Below are 22,065 nucleotides of genomic sequence, written 5' to 3'. Positions count from 1 at the left end.
TGGATTTCCATTCCGGATTTGTGGCCGGTATAACGTCCAAGAAGCCCTCGACTCCACCCATACGAGCTGTGAACGCAGCTTTTGTCGAGGCCAACTCGTTACGCAGCTCAGTGACTTCCTCATCCCATCTCTGACCATAAGACGATGTCGCTCTCGGAATATCATTGACGGAACCAATCCCCAACGTACGTCCCTTTTTCTTAGGGACAAAATTTAAAACAAAAAAATAAATATCATTAGTAAAAATTTAAAGTTAAATTAAATGAATAATAAAAAAATTAAAATTTAAAAAAATTTACCTTCTCGTAAATCCTATCCACTTCAAGTGTAGATAAGGTGACGGGTAATCCGTCGGTGGACTACTGGGTCAGCTGGGTCTAGCGGTCGTCAACCCAAGAAACCAAGTCGTTGAAGATTTGCTCGGACTTGCCATCTAGAAATTAGCCCGCCTTGTTCTTGTGGGTCCTCTCGTAAAGTTGCAAAAGAGACGGGAGTTGTCCCGTCTCTTTTGCCTAAAAAATATTTAAGAAAGTTATAATACATCTATATATATATATATATTAAAATAATTAAATAAAATATTTAATTACCATTTCCAAACGAACACCGGCGTGGGGTTTTGGCCCGTAGAGTGAAGCATCGGCCCGTACCGTGTTACGGGAAGCAGAACAAGACTGGGCGATTCTAATGGCGTTAGGATCCCACCAATAACGGATGAGGCCATCCCACACATATGTGGTGAGCTCAGCAGGTTTGCCACGCTCATACCCCTTCACGATCCAGTCACCCTTCCTGTAGGAGACCGTGTCCAACAAGCGACTTTCGCCTTCGCGTAAAACGCTTTCCTCACCCTCTCATTGACCCCCATGGACCAATAATATTTTTGCTGTAAGAAAAAATTAAATTAATAATTAGTTTTAAAAAAAAGTATATAAATCATAAAAAAATAAAGTATATATTAATAGTAACTTACAGTAAATTTTGAACCACGTCTTTCTGACGTAGATCGGCGTCTTTTTCCAGTTCGGATGTGCCATGGAGAAGTAACCTTTGATCGTGTCGGTTACGTCCGATGCAAGACATCCGTCAACCCCAAACCTGAAAAAAAAAACTTTAAACTATAAATTATTTATTAATGTTATAAAAGAATTAAAAAAAATTATTGTAACATACCACAAAGTTTCGTCCGGTCGTTCGGGGTCTATGACTGGTAAACCTTCTCTGCCTGGCTGACCGAGAAGGTCCTCGACAGTGTACTGCGAGTAAGGAGCACTTGGAGGCACCATCAAATCGGGATGAATCTCGGCGGGCATCGGAGGAGCCATCGGAGGAGGCATAGGAGGAGGCATCATCGGAGGAGCCATCGGAGGAGGCACATGAGGAACCGATGGTGCACTAGAAGAAGGCGACCGAGAGACTCTCTGAGAAGGCTGAATCTCGGGGACAGTCTCCGGACCCTAAGAACCGGGAGCTGAAGAAGACGGGCCTAAACGACTACAAGGCTCACAGAAAATCTCTCTGTAATGCGGAGTAAGTCTGTTCTTTCGAACCGTCTGGAAAAAAAAAATTAAATTTTAAAATTAACATCAACAGTAATTAAATAATTCTATAAATAACAAATTCTATAAATCTAGCTAAATTTCCTACATTAACCACTTAATCAACACTAATTAACATAAAATCAGTAAACCTATCTAAATTCCCTACACTAACCACCTAATCTACCCTAAACTAATCCAATTAGAGAGGAAATAGAGAGAGTATGTACCATTGCTACGAAATAGAGAGGAAGTAAGAAGCTCGCGTGTATATATATTAGTAATCGTCGTAATTTTCTCGTAAATTTACGAGGAACTAGCGAGGCCCATGTTTTTCTTTACGAGGAATTAGCGAGGCCCACGTTTTGTTTCCTCGTAATGTCCTCGTTGAGTAACGAGGAATTAGCGAGGCCCATGTTTTGTTTCCTCGTAACGTCCTTGTTAGTTTACGAGGAAATACCGAGGATTATGTTTAAAGCCCTAAAATCCGAAACTCCAAACCCTGAAGCTAATTGGTTGTAAAACCTTTCGAAATTTCCTATAAATACTCACCAGTTTGCTTCTCAAATTAGAAAGATTTGAAAAAAAAGAAGGAGAAGAAAATACTGAAACACATGTGGGCGGAGACAAGGCTAGACTTACGTAGGTCTCGCCTTGTTTCTTCCCACCTGTGATTCCAGTATCTTTCTTCTCTTCTTTTTTCAAATATTACAATGGTAGTCCCTAATTGGTCATTCATTTACGAGGAATTAGCGATGCCCGCTTTTTCATTTACGAGGAAATAGCAAGGCCCACTTTTTCCGGTTACAAGGTCTTTACGACGATTTCTGGTTACGTGGAATTAACGAGTCCCGCGTTCTTTAGTTTTTAATTTCGTCGTTACTTCCTCGTTATTTTACGAGGATTATGTTTAAATCCCTAAAATCCGAAACCCCAAACCCCATCTTCCTTATCTTCTACTTCATATATTCCAAACCCCAAACTCATCTTCCCTTTAACCTCAATCTATTCTTTCCATTCCAAACCCCAAATTCTAAAACCACAATTCTTTAACTTATAATCTCAATCTCTTATTTCTAATACAAACTCCCATTACCTTACACAAAATCAAATTATATAAATAGTTTTTCATGATTAAATCCATCAAATCACATGCATTAAGTCTGAAAATCAATCTTATTAAAAACAAATACATCAATCGAATACATCGACATTCTCGCCATCACTAGAAACATCATCATTTTCATTAAACTCGTCTTTAACAGCTTCGTCCGTGGCATCGTCGGTAAGATCTTCGTACTCATGATTATGCGGATCAATGAGAAGGATGTCATCAATTTCTTGTTCAGGTTCCTCGACTTCATTTATCTGTTCTTCTTGCAATGGTGGTTCTTCTCTACTGATGATTCGTCCTCGAGGTGTAACTTTGATCACGGCTAACCAATTTATTCCTGATTCTCTCATCCGAGGGTATTAAAGGAAGCTAACTTTGTCTGCTTGTGAAGCTAAGATGAAAGGCTCGAATTTGTTGTACCTGCAAAAATAAAGAAAACGTAGAAATTAATTTATTTTGCTCATGTATGGCAAAAAATGAATTTGTTGTACGTTCGTCCACCATTGACATCAACTACACCAAATTTGTTAAACCGAACACCTCTATTGACAACGGGGTCGAACCATTCACATTTGAAGAGGACGCATTTCAGCTTCAATATCCCTGGGAATTCGACTTCAATAATCTCCGTCAAGATCCCGTAGAAATTTGTTTCCCCTTTCACGCATATTCCATAGTTACTGGTCACCCGCTGTCTACCATACTCATATGTGTGAAAAATATAGTCTCGTGTGAAATACATCTGTGATGTGGTGACCTTTACAAGTGGAGATTGAATTACTTCGTGTAACCACTTAGGATAATCTGCATCGTCGTCATAATCAACCTGCAAAAATAAAGAGAACGTTGAAATACAGATCATGTAAGAAGAAGAGTTTGATCGACTTGAAAAACTTAAGAGTTTGAGTTAATATCTGATTCTTCAACCACTTAATAAAGTGTTGATCTTTCCTTTTGTCTACGTTACTTGTGGATATACCTGGGAATGTTTCTTCGACTTAAGAAAAAAATAGGCTGTAAAATCACATTTTATATTAATTAATCTTTGGCATTTATATAATTTATACTTATATGTGTTTAGAAGTGTTCATTTATGTTACCTTTCAAAATAACGCATCCATGGATCCTCGCAATTGAGTAGAATATAGGTGTGTGCATTATGAGTGTCTTCTTCACTCGACCACCAAACCTCTTTTGATTTCCCGCCGAGTCGTCCAATCTGGCTAAAGATGTTTCAAACACCAGCAACTGCATATGTTGGCGCGACACCACCATCATCATATCTTCTTGGAGCTCTTTTCCGGGTACGTACTTTTGACGCAAAGTAGTACAATGTGAAGGGAGAAGTTTCTTCCGTCAAACTTCCAGCAATTATAGAACCTTCAACTTTTGCGAGGTTCTTTGCTTTTCCCTTCAAATATTTCATGCCTCGCTCATACTGATACATCCATCCGTAATGTACAGGTCCACGAAGCAATGCCTCATATGGAAGGTGGACAGCTAGATGCTCCATGACGTCAAAAAATCCCGGAGGAAATATCTTCTTCAAGTTGCACAATAAGATGGGAATGTTCTCCTGAAGTTGTTCCACGACTTCTTCTTTAAGAGTGTGTGTGCTCAGATCTCTTAAAAATGCTCCAATGCCTTGTATATTCCAAAAACAATTAAACACATTATTAGTCATATATTATTGCAAACTAAACCATTATAAAATTACTGCGTTATAATATACTACCTGCAAGTGCTTCATGTACGTTTGTTGGAAGTAACTCCGCAAATGCAAAGGTAAGTAGTCGTTGCATAAAAACATAACAATCATGACTCTTCATCCCGGAGAACTTTTGACCCTTTTCAACACATCTATAGAGATTTGAAACATACCCATCGGGGAACTTCACTTCTGATGCCACCCATTTGAACAACACCGACTTTTTTTCTGAAGACAATCTGAATATCGGAACGGGAACTTGTCCATTGCTTTTTATATGTAACTCACTTCTTGAGCAAATATCCGGCAAGTCCAACCTCGATTTTATGTTGTCTTTTGTATTCCCTGGGACATTCAATATTGTATTCATGATGTTCTCAAAAAAATTCTTTTCTATATGCATCACATCGAGGTTGTGGCGCAAAAGAAGATCCTTCCAATATGGCAACTCCCAAAATATACTCTTCTTGTGCCAGTTGTGATGAACACCGTAAGAATCAGGCATATTACCGGGGACATGCCAATTACCACCACAACAAACTGTTTCGTTAGCTCCGTAGTAGTCGATTTGCGCTTCAATTTGTTCTCCAGTTAGATATGAAGGAGGAGTGTCTCTCACAACCCTTTTGTGCCTAAACAATTTCTTGTTTCTTCGGTACGGATGGCCAATGGGAAAAAATTGACGGTGACAATCGAACCAACTTGTCTTCCTACCATTCTTCAGTTTAAACGCATATGTCGTTCCATTACAATATGGACAAGCTAATCTCCCATGTGTAGTCCATCCAGACAACATCCCATAGGCAGGAAAGTGACTTATGGTCCACAAAAGCATCGCTCGCATCGTAAAATTCATCTTCGTTGAGCAGTCATACATCCTCACCCATGTTGACCACAAATCCTTCAACTCTTTTATCAGTGGTTGTAGGAAAACATCCAGAGACTTTTTTTGGATGGTTCGGACCAGATATTAATATGGTCAAGAATAGCAACTCCCGTTGCATGCACATCTCCGGTGGCAGATTGTATGGCGTAAGAAAGACTGGCCACAATGAATATTGTCTCCCTGACATTCCGAATGGACTAAATCCATCTGTGCATAATCCAAGATACATATTCCGGCTATTGCTAGCGAATTCCGGATGTACTTTGTTAAAATGTCTCCAGGCTCTTGCATCTGATGGATGAGTCATTTCACCATCCGTCTGAGTATGATCGGCATGTCATCTCATCCCTCCGGCTGTCTGCTCAGATTGATACAATCTTTTCAATCTGTCTGTAATTGGTAGGTACCACATCTTTTGGTACGGTACCCTATTACGTCCCCGTACTTGCGGCTTGAATTGTGGCTTCTTGCAGAATCGACATTCTTCTAACTTCTCATCATCTTCCTAGTAGATCATGCAGTTATCGATGCAAACATATTTCTGAATGCAACCCAAGACTATAAACCAGTTTCTGAATCTCATAATAAGAATCAGCAAACACATTGTCTTCCGGCAAATACTTTTTGAACAAGTCTGCCCATTCATTCATGCAACTTTCAGGTAGATTGTGATCAGTTTTAATATTCATCATTCTAGCAGCCAACGACAATGTAGAGAGACCTTCTCTACAACCACTGTAAAGTGGCTGATTCGCCGCATTTAACATTTCATAAAACTTTTTTGCATCTATGTTAGGTTTTTCATCTTCATCATGAGCTTCGAATGCATCAGCTACCATATCATGAACCCTATCATAATCTACCATCTCCTCCTCCTGATGGTAACTATGTTCTTTATGCAAATGATGATCAACCGGCTCTTCCTGAAAATTGCTATTACTACTACTAGCTTCATTCTGATCATAATTATAACATTCTCCATGTTGTAACCAGATATAGTAATTTACCGTGAGACCTCTATTTATTAAATTCTTCCAAACATTTTCACGATTTGCCAATTTCGAATTGTTGCATTTCCGACAATGACAGAACATCTTACCGCTTTCTTGGGCGAGCGGTGTGGAATCTCCTTGATGCATAAATGTCTCCTGCCCCGCAAGGTATTCTTTCGTCACTCTCTCGTTAACATCTCTATGCATATACATCCACCTCTGCAACTCAAAAATATTCCCGGAGTCCGACATTTTTTTTCACGTTTTTTTTTCTTGTTGGTGTGTTTAAAATGATGTTCAAATTTCCATTTTTATAGGAAATTTTCGAATCTGGTAGTTGTAATTTTGCTAGAAATTTACGACGAAATTTTGTTAGGTTGCCCAAAAAAAATGTGTTACAACTACAAAGTTGGTGGATTCAAAATTTCTTCGCTAAGTAGACGTAAAATATTTTCTCGTAAAGTACACACTACATTTACGTAGAGTTTACGAGGAAAGCGTATTTCCTCGTAAAAGCTACGTGACATTACATCGACTTTACGCCGAAATGATTTCGTCATTATTTTACGAGGAAATAACGTTGATTTTATATTTCCTCGTAAGTTCCTCGTAAAGTCGACGTAAATTTACGAGGATTAATTTTTCTCGTTAAGTTTCCTCGCTAAACTTGTGTTTTCTTGTAGTGATTATCTTAAGATTTTTTTAATCTACATAATTATTAATAAATCATTATTTTCAAAAATCAAAATATAAACCCTTGGTCTATAAGCATTAATGAATTTCCATTCCTACCAATGAAATAAAAGACATTCACGAAATTTTTCTAGTCAATCCAAAAATATTTAAAGCAAAAATTAAGATAGCATAATTTAATACTAAGTTGATTTTCTCTAGACCAATCGGAAAAACTATGATTAAATAATATATTTCCTAATCATTGATAACACTGGATGAGTCTACGAAATACAATATTTTATTTTAAAAAAAAAGAATAACCAATTATAAATTATCTAATGATTATCAATTAGTAATTGGGACCAATAACAGTTAATTTAACTTCTAGTCTAGTTTTCCTATTAATTAGGATTTTTATTTTCAAAACCTTGTAGATAAATGAAACTCTGACCCTATTCATATATGTATATATAGAGTTTTTGTTGATTGCTTGTCTTTGAAGATACAAAGAACATGACAACGCAAACAAACGTAGAAGTTTTCACCCATGGACTAGTGAAAGTTCTCAAAGAACAATGGAGAGTCGATGTATGGCTCAAGCCCAGCCACAACAATTAATGATGGTGACGAACTCATCGCCGCTCACAAAATTATTCTGGTATGTGAATATCTCAAATCTTCATTCTTATTAAAACGTCCGACCAACTAATTTTTTATGATATTAATTATAGGCAGCAAGATCAAAGGTGTTTGCTGTAAGATTAACTTTTATGATTTCAATTATGAAATCTACTCAAGACCAAACTAGATTTATCTTAATTCAACCCTAGTAGTTTTCTAAAAGAAGAAGAGAGAAACACTGACCTTGATCCATGCTTGGATACAATTCCACCAATTGATCTTCTCTATCCTTAACCTTTGACTTTCAATATTCCTTTGATGGAGAGGAATCAACCGTGTCTCTCTCTTTGACATTATTGTCTTTTGTTACGTTAAAAAAAAATACATTACAAAGGAGGGAACATGTGGTTTATATATTTATGTTAATGGTTGTGATGGTAATGGTTGTGATGGTTCACGACAATTACCATGTAACCATTTTTTTTTTTTTTATGTAGCCACCTTTTATGTAACCCCCATATACATGTATATAGTATCATCTTTATGTAGTTATTATAAGCTAACTACAAATACTATATATACATATAAATAATCAATAGAGAAATACACTAATACTAAAATGGTAAGGATAGAGGGTTATCAATACACCCGATACTAATACTTTAATCGAAACCAATCCATCACGGTATCGTCTTTTATATTATAATCCATAACATTAATATGAATTTGATCTTTATACTGAACCAATAGACACATATGTCATATAAGAATATAAAATATTCTTACATTCTCCCACTTGACATTTGTGTCGTCTTAAGAGTTCAATAACTTTAATGTGCACTTTTCATCATGTCCACTTTATCTTTACTAAAATTAAAATTGATCGAATCATGGCGGTTGTATGTCATTTAATCGGCATGGTCCCTTCCATGTATCACAAACCAATTCTAACTTTATATTATGCTTACATGAGAAGAACTTTTATTCTCAAATCTTTACCATATGTTATCTATTAACCTTAAGTGTATACACATACTTTAATGATAACATATTTAATAAATCAGAAACTTAACTTTAACTGAATTCCTAGGTGTCAAATCTTAATGAGCATTCCATAATATAATAGCAAGGCTTTATCTATAATACCCATACGCTCTAAATGGCCATTGAACGCCTTGGGTGGTAAAACTTTATCTTGCGGATCCGCTATCATTATATCTTTTTCTTATGTGCTCAAATGACACTCTATGTTTCTGAACTTCTCCTTTAACAGACAAGTACTATAACTTAATGTGCTTAGCACCCTTCCAGTGCTTGTTATCCTTTCAAAAGAAGACATCTGCGAAATAATCACCATAATCTCTCAGCGGTTTGGCGTTAGTGTCGACAATCAAAGCCCTGAGATAAATTTCCGCAGGTTCCATACATGAATTGAGGTATGCTTTGAAGCCACAATTCAACCTTAATAGTGGAAGTAGCAATGACAAACTACTTTCCATTTTCCTTTAAATTGTTCCCACAAATAATAGAAACAATACCTAAACATTGATTTTACCATCAACGCATCCGGCTTAATTTGAATCTGAAAATCCAATGACCTTTAATTGATTGGGTCTCTTTTATGTAAGCATGTTCTCGTTGGTGCCTTGCAAGTACCAAAGGACCTTTCTTTGCAGCGTTCCAGTGGTTTACTCTAGGATTACTTTCATATCGGCCTAACTTTCCAATATCAAAACTGATATCAAGCTGAATACATTCAAACTCCCAACCACTAATGTCTAAGGAAATATTTTTATTTCTTTACGCCCCAATTCATTCTGAAGACTTTACATTTTATTAAACTTATCCCCCTTCTGAATTGGAGCTATTCCTATGGAGCATTTTACGATTCCATATATCTCTAAGATCTTACTAATATATCTTATGTGGGAGAAACTCAACAGTCCTTGTGATCTATCTTGGCAGATTTTTATCATGATCACATAAGATGTCTCACCCATATCTTTCACTTCAAAGTTCTTAGAGATACTACTTTACATCATGTAACATGTCTATGTTATTTTCAGCAAGCAAAATTACATTACCATATAAGACCAACACCAAAAAATTTGCTCCCACTGACCTTAATATAGATAGATCGATCAAAGATAATCTCTCTAAAAATATTCGACGTGATGGTATCATTAAACTTTAAATACCAATGTTTGAGAGCCTGTTCTTTGCCAATGAAACTTTCATGTTGGTCCATATATACTTCCTCCTTAAGCTTTCCATTCAGAAAAAACAGGTTAACATCCATCTGGTGAAACTCAAGATCATAATGAGCAACCAAAGCCAAAACAACTATAAGAGAATCATTCTTTAAAAACGGAAAGAAAGTCTTTTCATAATTAATGCCTTCTTTTCTGGGTGAGACCTTTAACAACAGGGCGAGCCTTGTAACTTCCAATGTTACCTTTCGAGTCATGTTTAGTCTTAAAGACCATTTACAACCAACGGTATTGAAACCATCAGGCAACTCTACTAAGTACCAAACTTTGTTATCACCCATAGATTTTTTACGTCTTTGTGGCATTAACCTTTTCCAGAATTGTCACTTTCCATGGCTTTTTGAATGAGATCGGGTCTTCATTAATGTTTAAGCCACATTCACTTTCTATAGCAACCACATAATCATTTGATATGGCAGATTTTCTTCCCTTTCAGATCGCTTTAAAGTTACTTGTGGTTCACTATCTTCTAATTGAATTGTGACAAGTTCACTGACTATATATTTAGCTAGTGAGATCAGTACAACCACATGTTGTTCGATTGTGTATAAACAACTACCTCAGGTGAAGGAACTTTCAACCCGAATTTCACTAATGTCCACCCTTTCGCAGTTCACAACTCCCACTAGTTTTACCATTCTCAATGAACCTAAGATTACCCGATTCACTATTCTCGTACTATGGTTAAAACAATAAAAATTTATACCCTTTTGATTTTTTTTTTTTTTTTAGGATAGCCAATAAAAAATAATAATCCATTGACAGCCCTAGGATCAAGTTTCTTTTTATGTGGGTTATATAGCCTTATTTCTGATGAGCAACCCCATACACGTAGATGCTTCAAACTAGGTTTCTTTCCATTCATAGTTCGTAAGGGATCTTAGGAACTTCTTAACTAGGAACCTGGTTCAACACATACGTTGCAGTTCTTAATGCATATATATACCCACAACTAAAGAAGTAAAGAGCAATTACTTAACATGCTTCTAACCATCTCTATTATAGTATGATTCTGCCTCTCTACTACACCATTATGCTAAAGAGTATTGGATCTACTGTATTGTGCACAAATGCCTCTACTTTGAAGTAACTTTCCATAGAGCTCAGCTCACTTCTATCAGATCTCACTACTTTTACTTTTCTATCTAGCCGCGTTGCCATCTTATTAGTGAACACCTTTAGGACATCCACAAACTTAGACCTTTCATGCAGTAGATAAGTATATACATACTGTGAGTAATCATCAATAAAAGTGATGAGGTCCTTTTCACCGCTTCATGAAGGAGCATCGAAAGGGCCACATATATCGGTGTGTATTAACCTAAGAAACTGAGTGCTACTTGTGGCTGGTTTCTTTACAGTATGTTTAGTCTGCTTTCCTTTAATGCAGTCTATACATACATGTAGGTCACTAAAATCCAATTGAGGAGGAATTTCACTCTTCACCAACCTCATTCTTTCTTTTGAAATGTGACCTAGTCTTTAATGCCACGAGAAACCGAACTTTCATTAGATGTGCTATGCTTAATGCTTCTACTTTCAACCGCCAAGTAATACTCGACATTTCAACAAGATTTTCTTTCATAGCAAACAAAAACTTTAATGTTTACCTTCTTATGAAAACAACCCTTCCTTTTAGGACAATCCTACTTGAAGAGTCTCATTTTATTGCAAAAGAAACACTTCATTTCCTTTCGGATTTGACTTTCAAGTCCTTTCAGGAAAAACTTGTTATTCCTTTTGTTCTTTCTACTTGGGATTCTTTTGCTACTACTGACACTTCCAAAAACTACGAGGTTAGCAACTTGATCTTTCATCTTCCTTGATCTCCTCTCCTCTTGAATAAACATAGCCTTTAATTCTCTAATGTTTCATTATCTTTACTGATGTTGTTATTCACCTGAAACTGGCTAATCTCAAGAGGTATAGAGTTCATGATGAATTGGACCAGAAACTGCTCGTGCACCTCCATTTCCAATGTCTTTAACTTTACAGCCAAATTAGACATGTGGGTCACATGATCACGGATTAGCTGGGACCAGTCAACCATTTTCATAGTTAGCTCATTTATGAGACTTCCTACATTCGACTTACAACCGAATCCGACTATAAATTCCTTCTTATACTATGTCTTAGACATCGACGACTTAACCCTTTCTACCGTCATCAACCTCATTACGTTCAAACTCAGCCTATTAGATTGCTCTCATATCTTACACATAAATTTTTCATATTATGAGCTATCTTCCATAATGGCTGAGAGCCCCACATCAATTACTATGGTGAAGTCTAATGTCATCATACCCAGTGTGAACCGGATCTTTTCAGACCATGAGACCATTGAACTTTACGACAGAGTTAGCAAATGCAAATACATTTGCTGAAGCTGCAAGCTTTAATACATGCTTACCCTTTACTACTTTGAAACTTTACTTCAGATTCTGAAATTAATATAAACTTTCAAGTTTGTATTTAAGCAACCTTTGGGCAATACTTAAACACAAACACTTTCAGTGATGTTAAAATAGACTTTAATGATTAATCATTTCAAACTCAAGTCAATAGTATCCTACCTTTGGGTATAAATACGATCAACTATAGTAAAAGAAATGAGTAATCCTTTTCATATTATTAACTATATTCAATGATCCACCTTTGGGTGATCTCCTAGAATATAGAAAATAAAATAATTGATCACTACAACTTTCATGTCATTTAACATCTTCTTAATCATGATCAATCATACTATATTAATTTTAATAATTATAAGAAAATAACAAGGTCACTTTGGTGACTAACATGTTATAAACTATATAAATATTAAAATATTAATAGGTAAATTTATCTTAATATTACGTTATTATTTCATAACATAATCATTTCTATATTGTGTCAATATTTCATAACACAAATTACCTATTATTAAAATGCAGCGGAAGCATTTTAAACTAAATGAATTATATTGATGTCTCAAACCATACAAGACATTTAACTAAAATATACCGACGGCTCTATATATCACCGCCTAAACCTTTATGATATTATTGAACTACAAATACCAAAAGGTTTAATGCATTCATTAAGCATGCCATGCACACGTTCACTAATACAGCGACAAACAGATTCTACAGAGTTGTGAAACATCCTTCAGTCACACTTTTAGTGGTGACTTTTCACAATAACAATCTAGTAACCGTCAATCAAATTCCAGAATTTAGCATGCAACGTTTCATGCATGTATATAAATATAATTCCAGAAAATATGCTAAATAAGATATGATTATTCTTCACACTATAATAACGGTTACGTATATCCAGAATCTAGTGTACAACCAATTCTATTTTAAGATATGATTATTCTTTCCGTGAAAATCTTTCACAAATTAACGTTACACATGCATGCAGTGTGACTTTTCATCACGCGAACAGTTATTTCTCATCCTTCCTTGCGAAAAGAAATGACAACAACAGGACAAACATAATCCAGACTTGTTTGACCATTTCATGCAATTATATTACGTAACCTTAACAGGAAATCAAACCGCATGCATGCAACCGGTTAACCGTACACTTAAACCTAGAATCTATACCATTCTGTCTCACGCATGAATCCATTTATAACATTCAAGCGTGTGCTCTTATTGTATACTTCAAAGAAACATTATTAGTTTCTGGAACCTTTACGCAACCACGGTTACCGTGTTCGCAACACACCGTGCGCATATACATGATATGAACACACGCTTGATAGCAACATACGTTTACTATAACATGGATCATGAACACTCTTTAAAATGGAATTAACCATATATGTTCATGAACACATAAGAACTAATTACAGTGAATTAAATAAATCTAGAATGGCTCTGATACCAAATGTAAGATTAACTTTTATGATTTCAATTATGAAATCTACCCAAGACCAAACTAGATTTATCTTAATTCAACCCTAGTAGTTTTCTAAAAGAAGAAGAGAGAAACACTGACCTTGATCCATGCTTGGATACAATTCCACCAATTGATCTTCTCTATCCTTAACCTTTGACTTTCAATATTCCTTTGATGGAGAGGAATCAACCGTGTCTTTCTCTCTTTGACATTATTGTCTTTTGTTACGTTAAAAAAAAATACATTACAAAGGAGGGAACATGTGGTTTATATATTTATGTTAATGGTTGTGATGGTAATGGTTGTGATGGTTCACGACAATTACCATGTAACCATTTTTTTTTTTTTTATGTAGCCACCTTTTATGTAACCCCCATATACATGTATATAGTATCATCTTTATGTAGTTATTATAAGCTAACTACAAATACTATATATACATATAAATAATCAATAGAGAAATACACTAATACTAAAATGGTAAGGATAGAGGGTTATCAATACACCCGATACTAATACTTTAATCGAAACCAATCCATCACGGTATCGTCTTTTATATTAGAATCCATAACATTAATATGAACTTGATCTTTATACTGAACCAATAGACACATATGTCATATAAGAATATAAAATATTCTTACATTTGCGACCATGTTTGAATCTGACAAAATCAAGAACTGGACTGTTCACGAGACAATAACTCTCTCCGATCTTAAACGTGAAGAGTTAGAGGTTTTTGTCGAGTTTTGTTACGCTGGAGAGTGCATGCCTTCCGAGAAGCTGAAGAAACATGCAATGTCCCTGTACCGTGCTGCTGACAAATACGAGATTCCTTATTTACGGGATCTATGTAGAAACCATATTATGTCGTCTATAAACGCTTCAAACGCTGTTGAAATTCTAGAGCTCTCAAGACTACCTCTCGACAAAACCCTCTCCGAATTTGCTAACAATTATATCGAGTTTCACTCGAGTATGATTTTCCCTTTTGATAGGTTTAGAACTTAAGGAAAGAATCGCACCCAAATCTCCTTGTAGAGATAAGAGCACCATTATCCCTATCACCCCTAATGGGGTGCTTAATCACTTTTTTAGTATTAAATATGTGTTAAACATTTTACTAAGAAACTTCTAATTTTTTGACCTCCAATACAAGACTCTTATTTTGGGGTGCTTAAAAAAAAAATTTATTTAACATTGTTTCATATAAGATAAAATTTATTTATTATATAAAACATATTTAATGATAACATTTAAAACATAGATTTAAAAAAAACATAAAAACAAAGATTAGTAAAATAATCGAGAATAATTTGAAAGAAAAATCTGAGCTCAATTGTTGTCTTCATCACGTCCAAATTTACTCCATACATGTTCAACCAAATCAGCTTTCAGTTGTTCATGCATTTGTCGATCACGAATTCTAGTTCGAACACCCATCATATTGGTGATATTTGTAGGGATATCTGTAGAATACGTGAGATCGACATGTGAACTTCCGTTGTTTTCTCCTTGTTGGAACTCGGAAACATCAAATTGAGTGTATCCATCTCGTTCGTCTTCTACTATCATATTATGGAGTATGATAATCTTACCAATTTTGACTTTGTCCCAAAAAGTGCTGGATTTTTAACGATGGCAAAGCGAGCTTGCAAGACTCCAAAAGCACGCTCGACATCTTTTTGGACAGCTTCTTGACGTTGAGCAAATAACACTGCTTTCGGCCCTTGTGGTAGGGAAATAGATTGGATAAAAGTTGCCAATTTTGGGTAAATAACGTCAGTGAGATAGTAAGCCAAATGATACTCTCTTCCATTGACAGAGTAAGTCATTTGCGGAGCTTGACCTTTTATTATGTCGTCAAAACAGGTGAGCGATCAAGAACATTGATATCATTTAAGGTACCTGGAGGTCCGAAAAATGCATGCCATATCCAGAGATCATATGAAGCAACCGCCTTTAAAACGATTGTTGGTTTGCCCGAACCACGAGAATATTGCTCTTTCCAAGCGGTGGGACAATTCTTCCACTCCCAATGCATACCATCGATGCTTTCTATCATCCCGGAAAATCCATGATACTCTCCAATATCAAGTAGATGTTGAAGATCAGCCGGTGTTGGTCTTCGTAGGTACTCATCGCCGAACAAATAAATTATTCCCTCCACAAAATTCTCCACACATGACAGAGTTGTCGTTTCACCGAGCCGGAGGTATTCGTCGACCGTATCAGCCGCACTGCCATATGCCAAGACACGAATGGCTGTTGTACACTTTTGGAGTGCTGGAGACCAAGCCTTCCAAGACCATCTTTCTTTTGGCGAAAGAAGTCAACTTCGTTGGAGAGTCGACACTCAACAACACAGAACAAGAACAAGACATAGAAGACAAACCGAAACCACTTAAACTAATTTGACATTAACTCATGAATCATAAACAATTTATTCAACTCAGACAAGAACGACACTCAATATCAAAAACAGACAAAAGAGACAAAGACAAAGAACATTCATGACAAACAGAAACAAAACAAATTCAGGAGACACGATTCAATTCAGACCATAAGCTATATCATATAATAGAACTCTTAAACAATTAAGAGAAGAGCCATTCGTGACACTCGATTCAATTCAAACCATCTCAACTCAATTATAAACGACCTACGCATATAACCACAGCTTTTTATCAAACGTTCAATGCATTAGACTGATCAAATCGTGTTGAAGTTTTACTTGTATTGCAGACGAGAATCACAGACGCTTCATTGTAGTCGTCTTGTTTGACGAACCTTCGTCTCTTGCTCAGTCCATCTGAAGAAACAAAGACAGAGACAAATCATGAGGCTGGAACGAACAGAACAAACTAATAAAAGGCACCATGGATAGCTTTACGTTTCTTTTGATTTTGTAGAGGAGAGCACCGGCCCTGACAGAGGTGTGAAGTGATTCTTCATCTCGGTGAGCCGTCGAGAAAGAGATGGCTTGTTCAACGATCCTCGAGGGGATCGACACCGCGAGACGCCGAGAGATTCATCGCGGAATCGTCAAGGAGAGAGACAGAGAGACGAGGAGAGATCATCCTTGATTTTGTCGAGGATAGAGACAGAGAGACGAGGAGAGATCATCCTCGATTTCGTCGGGGAGGCGTCGAGGAGAGCGAGAGAGGCGAAGACACTTTCATCATCGATTGATCACGGAGGCGTCGAGGAGAGCGAGAGAGACGAGGAGAGATCATCGTCGATTGATCACGGAGCCGTCGAGGGGAAATCGGTTGAGAGAAGACAATGCGGCGGAGTCGTCGAGAGAGAAACACAAGACTTGTGTTTCGTGAGAGAGAGAGAGAGAGAAAGGGACCAGGAGTGACGAGAGGCCAACGCGTGTCCAATAAGACGCGCTTCTTCATGTGCTTAATTAAGCACCGCTTCCTCCCTAATTTCATCATTTTCCTTATTTTTTAAATCTAAAAATCATTAAGCACCCCATTAGGCAATCCGCATCGTTGCATCTCTTGCATCGTACCTCACCAAAACAAATAATAAAATATTGTAAAGTAGCAAAGATAAAAGGGAAAAGATGAGGTAGGGCTCATCTTGGAGAAACGTTGCACAAGCTAATTCTACATGTGTTACTTTTCTACTTGTGCAACTGATTTTTAATTACTAAGATTAAATCAAATAAATAAATTGTGTTAAAATATTAATATAAAAGCATAATGAACCATGATGGAGAGACTTTACCGTTGCTGATGCTCTTAAGCACCTGGGTTAATGGTGCTCTAAGTAAGCAATGTTTGCTTCCATTGTTCCCTCATATTTAATTAGTTAATGGTCACTTTCCATTAATGTTTTAAACCCAGAATACTAAACAAGATTACTTTTTTGTTCATCGGGATATCGATAAATTAATAAAATTTAATATATAATAATATATCAATATAATATTATTATTTTGAGCAAATTAATATAATACTATTAACCATTAAAAATAAAACATGAGATAAAAATTATGTTTTATTTACAAAATATAATTAAGTATTTGAAAATTTTATTTTATTTTTAATTTACGTTGCCATGAAAAAAACAAATTATTTTATTTTATAACCAAATTAGCACTTTGGTTAAAAGTTAATAAATAAGTAAATAACGATTATTATAGAATTAATTTTTAAATCTATAAGAAAAGAAAAATGACAAACTTATAGCAGTTTATCAATAATGAAAATAAAAAAAATGCTGGATCATATCAATAAATTTTGGTTTCTCTATCACTAATCCTTCATATTTTTACAAATCAAATAGTTTATTAATTTTATATACTATTAAAAAGTATATCATAGGTTTAATAAAAATTTTATTTAAAATATCATCAAATTTATCTGGATTTTTTTTATAGGGTCATCCAATATTGGGTAACAGATTAATAACGGTTGCTGAGTTTTTACCATGTTTTATTGGGATTTCAAATAGCGGGTATTAAATTGAACCTATACCGGATTATATATCGGTCACTAAATTTACCGTTTCGACTGGTTCGACTGTGAGTCTAGGTCGTATACGAAAAGTGGTTTCCATTTGATTCACTAATTTGTCCATGGCAGTATTCAACTTGAATAATCAATAGCTATTATTTCTTTAAAGAATTGTTTTAATTATAGATGTAAGTATCAATATATTCTTCTTCTTTCTATTCACATCCAAGTTTTCATATGATCCATTTTATCAAAAAATATATAGTATTTGAGAGTGATATAATTAGAAGAGGTTGGTTATCGAGAATTCCTGATAATTTAACTCCTATCGGGTCGTTGATTCTTAGAAACAATACTGAATTCAACGAAAGATAGAGGTCTTTTAAAAAGTATTTTTGCTGAGATTTTAAACAGAATATTAAGTTTATAATATAGAATTTGCAATGTTTAGTATGGAAAAAATAAAATTGATTGTAAATGACCATATCCATTAGGTGCTATATAATATGTTATATACTATATAGAAAACTGATGAAAATACCCCTTCCTCAAGATGTTACTTCTACACCCATCATATATGACGTATCAGAAGAATGAAGAAAAGAAAAGATAATTGAGAAGAAGCAGAAGCAACGGCATTTCCAACAATGGTGGTGGGCGGAGAACAGCATGGCTCCGTTCGTGTTGCTCATGCGCCACAATGAAGGTCAGTGGAGGATTTGTTCGTGTCGCCTCGCACGCTAAAGTATCGATATATGAGGATGATTATCAAACTGTTCTTCTTTTCTGATGATACGTGAATGTGAACATTTGGAGAAAAATATGGAATGAATAATCAATCATGTTTCTTCTCTTTCGAAGTATTTTTGTTGGTTTCTATTCTATTCTAGAAACATTCTAATGGTTAAAGATTTGATGATTCAACAAGTGAAAATGAAGATTTGATTCAGAATTGGAAAAGATGAACAATGATCAATAATCTCTCTCTCTCTCTCTCTCCCTCTTTCTCTCGTAATTCATTTTAGGTATAGATAGAATAAAATGAATTGGAATAAATGGAATACAATGAATTGGAATAATGGTAATTTGAGGAATTAATAGAATGATATATGTATTTTTTAATTATATTTGAATTATTTCATTTCATTTATCTTCCTTTTCATCATGAATGATTTTCAACGTAATTCACATTTTATTCATATATCTCACATGAATGTTTGGAATTTATTTTTTCTTTTTTCTATTTAACTCATAATTTGTTTGTGGGATTCTCATGAGTGACTAATTCCACATGATTTCATTCATAAAAATAGCATACCAGTTATAACTTATATATTTAAGAAAAACTTAAGGACTTCCATATATGCAAGCCAACGAGGTTTTCTTCCTCCTTTATCTTCTTTTCCTCTTCCTCTTCCTCTCCCTCTCTTTCTTCATATTCTTCATCCTCCTTCTTTTCTTCTTCTTTGCGATGTGCTATTGATGTGAATCGAATGTTCTATATTATCTATTTAACAAATGTAATATAGGATAATATCACACATTGTATGACGAACGGTGCGCAGATAAAGAGAAATTTGTCCATTTTATGCTAAATTATCATGAATCAATAACACATATTGATGCATGGCTATATTTTTAATTTCTCTTATGTTATGTACATTTCACTAATTCACCCTTTATAGTACAAGCAAAATCTGTTAGGGTATGGAAAATACATTCCTAATGAAACTTGGAAACTAGAAGTAACATCAAGTTTGAGAGGGAAAAAGAAAGGAAAAGAAAATAACGGTGCAGGCGATACATCAGAGCATTGATTAAAGTTTATAGTCCATATTTGTATAATTGATAATGTGGTGTTAGGACTTCTTATATTATCCATAATGTGTCACTGAGGAGTATATGGTCATCAAATAAATGTAGGAACTATTCTTGAATGATGATGAGGGGGATATTTTAGATATCAAGACAAAAAAAAAAGAGTAAACTATGACATGTCTTGGCAAAAATATTTTATGACATGTAAGGTTAAAAAAAAAGAAGTATTTATATAATATATAAAGAAACGACAGAAAAGTGTTCTTCTGAGTTCTGAATGTTTATTTTGATGAAGTTATACAAGTTTTCACAAACTAGTAGTGTATTTATTAACTTGATGCCGAAAAAAGAAAAATAAAACTTGATGCCGAAGGAATATTTTTCATTAGAAATTTTGATTGAGAGAGACATACAATTGATTCTTCTTGATTGTGTGTCTAACTAAAATCCCTTTTTAGGTCCAACAAATGTATACATATAGAGAGAGATAATCATAAACACTTTATCTTTCTTTACCCTTTTGGATCATGGCTATCACTCCAGGTCCTGATTGCCACTGCAACTGCCTGTTTCACCGATTCACCATCCATGCTTTCACAATCATCATTCTGGGAGATTGAAATTCTAAATCATTTGTGACAAATTATTATGAATGGACTAATATTTAACAATGACAACGGAGATTAGTGTATTTACATTTGATGAACCAATGGCATGCAAGCTAAATGAGTCCATACATGAAACCCTAGCTTCAACAACCTCAAGTCCAAGATCCTCAAAGGCTTCAAGAACACAAACCAACAAGCCTGCCTCATTCTTCCCTGACATTACTTTTATCATGAATCCCTTCTCTAGGGTTTCCACTGTAACCTATCGTCAGTACAAAACCCCAAAATCAACTGAAGCATTTTAATGTAAATGGGTCAAATACTCAAAGATATATGTTTATATACCATGTGACCGGTAGGATCACAGAAATATTTCTCAGACGTGGTCTCATTGTTGATTTTTTCAACTTTCTGCTTAAGCTTTTTGATATATTTTGATGCATCCACTATGATCGAGGTTTCACTTTCCTGCAAAACGTGTGATTCAAGTTTAGTCTGAGAAAACTTCCCATTTCAGTTAACACGTTTTGGCTCTTTTATTTTTCTTGTTATAAATATATTGTTGATTATGGTTAGAACGAAGTAAGTAACTAACTATATATTTAAGATAGATAGAAAAAAAATCAAATAACAAATATCACTAATTACTCAAAAGCCATATCCCAAAAAGTATTACATACAGTGAAAAGGAGTAAACTTTGATCTCTAATGAATGAAAGAGAGATATAGAGGTCACGGTTAAATTGGTAATTTGGTATGTACATACATGTCTGAATATGATTAACAAAATATTTACTATTTATGGTATATAGAATAGTACGACTGAATTGGTTATATAGTAGAGGTCGAATCATATCAAAATTAAAAAAAAAAAGCAAAGTTAAAAAGAGAGTGATGGAATCAATTACAGCATTAGAGTTAGTAATTGAACGAAGCAATTGAAACTTTTCACGAAGAGAGGAATCTCTCTTGTATTCCCTCGAAACCATCCTTCAAATTTTTAGCTTCTTCTCCTCTTGCCCTACGGTTTTTCTTCTATATATATATATATATTAAGAAAGAGAAATTAGAGATCAGAGTTTCTACAACGTTTATAGGATCCTCTCATCTCTCACATGTCTGCCTTACAGTCTGATCTCTTCATCGCTACAGAATGTGATACATACGGACAAATCCTTTTGGTATCTCGTGAATTACTTGATTGCCTCTATGTCTAGTCGCACGTTATTCTATATTATATATCTATACAATTTATACTTACGTGAGAGTACTTATAGACGAAAGTGAATGTGTAAAGATCAACACGTGTGAGGGTATATTCGATGTAATGATCTTGTATCTAGAAACAATTATTGATAGAACGTTGTCGAACTAAATGGAAGCGATAATAAGACCATCAACTATAGTCTTTCATTTCGAAGAAAAACATTAAAAAATGAAGGAAAACTTTCTGTAATGGTGCAGCATTTTGAGAAAAA

The 22,065-nt window shown here is 35.0% G+C and overlaps 2 protein-coding genes across 5 annotated transcripts; one reads left to right on the top strand and one right to left on the bottom strand.

Annotated features, from left to right (window-relative positions):
* Window positions 1-14,346: 14,346 nt before the first annotated feature.
* Window positions 14,347-14,703, top strand: LOC106405474 (putative BTB/POZ domain-containing protein At2g05330). The gene has a single exon (XM_022704349.1). It carries the CDS (start codon window positions 14,347-14,349, stop codon window positions 14,701-14,703), a length of 357 nt encoding a protein of 118 aa, XP_022560070.1.
* A 4,734-nt stretch (window positions 14,704-19,437) lies between these two features.
* Window positions 19,438-21,803, bottom strand: LOC106405374. Of its 4 annotated transcripts, none has more exons than XM_013845931.3 (5): window positions 21,496-21,803; window positions 20,933-21,055; window positions 20,676-20,849; window positions 20,496-20,545; window positions 19,438-19,668 (listed from the first exon to the last, which is right to left on the bottom strand). In XM_013845931.3, the coding sequence occupies exons 1-5, from the start codon at window positions 21,574-21,576 to the stop codon at window positions 19,665-19,667; spliced, it is 432 nt and encodes a 143-aa protein (XP_013701385.1). In that variant the 5' UTR covers window positions 21,577-21,803; the 3' UTR covers window positions 19,438-19,664. The 4 variants fall into 4 exon arrangements, with proteins under 4 accessions (XP_013701385.1, XP_013701384.1, XP_013701386.1 ...); XM_013845930.3 differs by having other exon boundaries at window positions 20,496-20,587; window positions 21,496-21,799; XM_013845932.3 differs by lacking the exon at window positions 19,438-19,668 and having other exon boundaries at window positions 20,341-20,603; window positions 21,496-21,800.
* Between the last annotated feature and the right edge of the window lie 262 nt (window positions 21,804-22,065).

Source organism: Brassica napus, chromosome C6 (genome assembly GCF_020379485.1).
Source record: "Brassica napus cultivar Da-Ae chromosome C6, Da-Ae, whole genome shotgun sequence".
In the NCBI taxonomy this organism is placed as follows: Eukaryota; Viridiplantae; Streptophyta; class Magnoliopsida; order Brassicales; family Brassicaceae; genus Brassica; species Brassica napus.
This window is presented reverse-complemented; position numbering and strand designations above follow the sequence as displayed.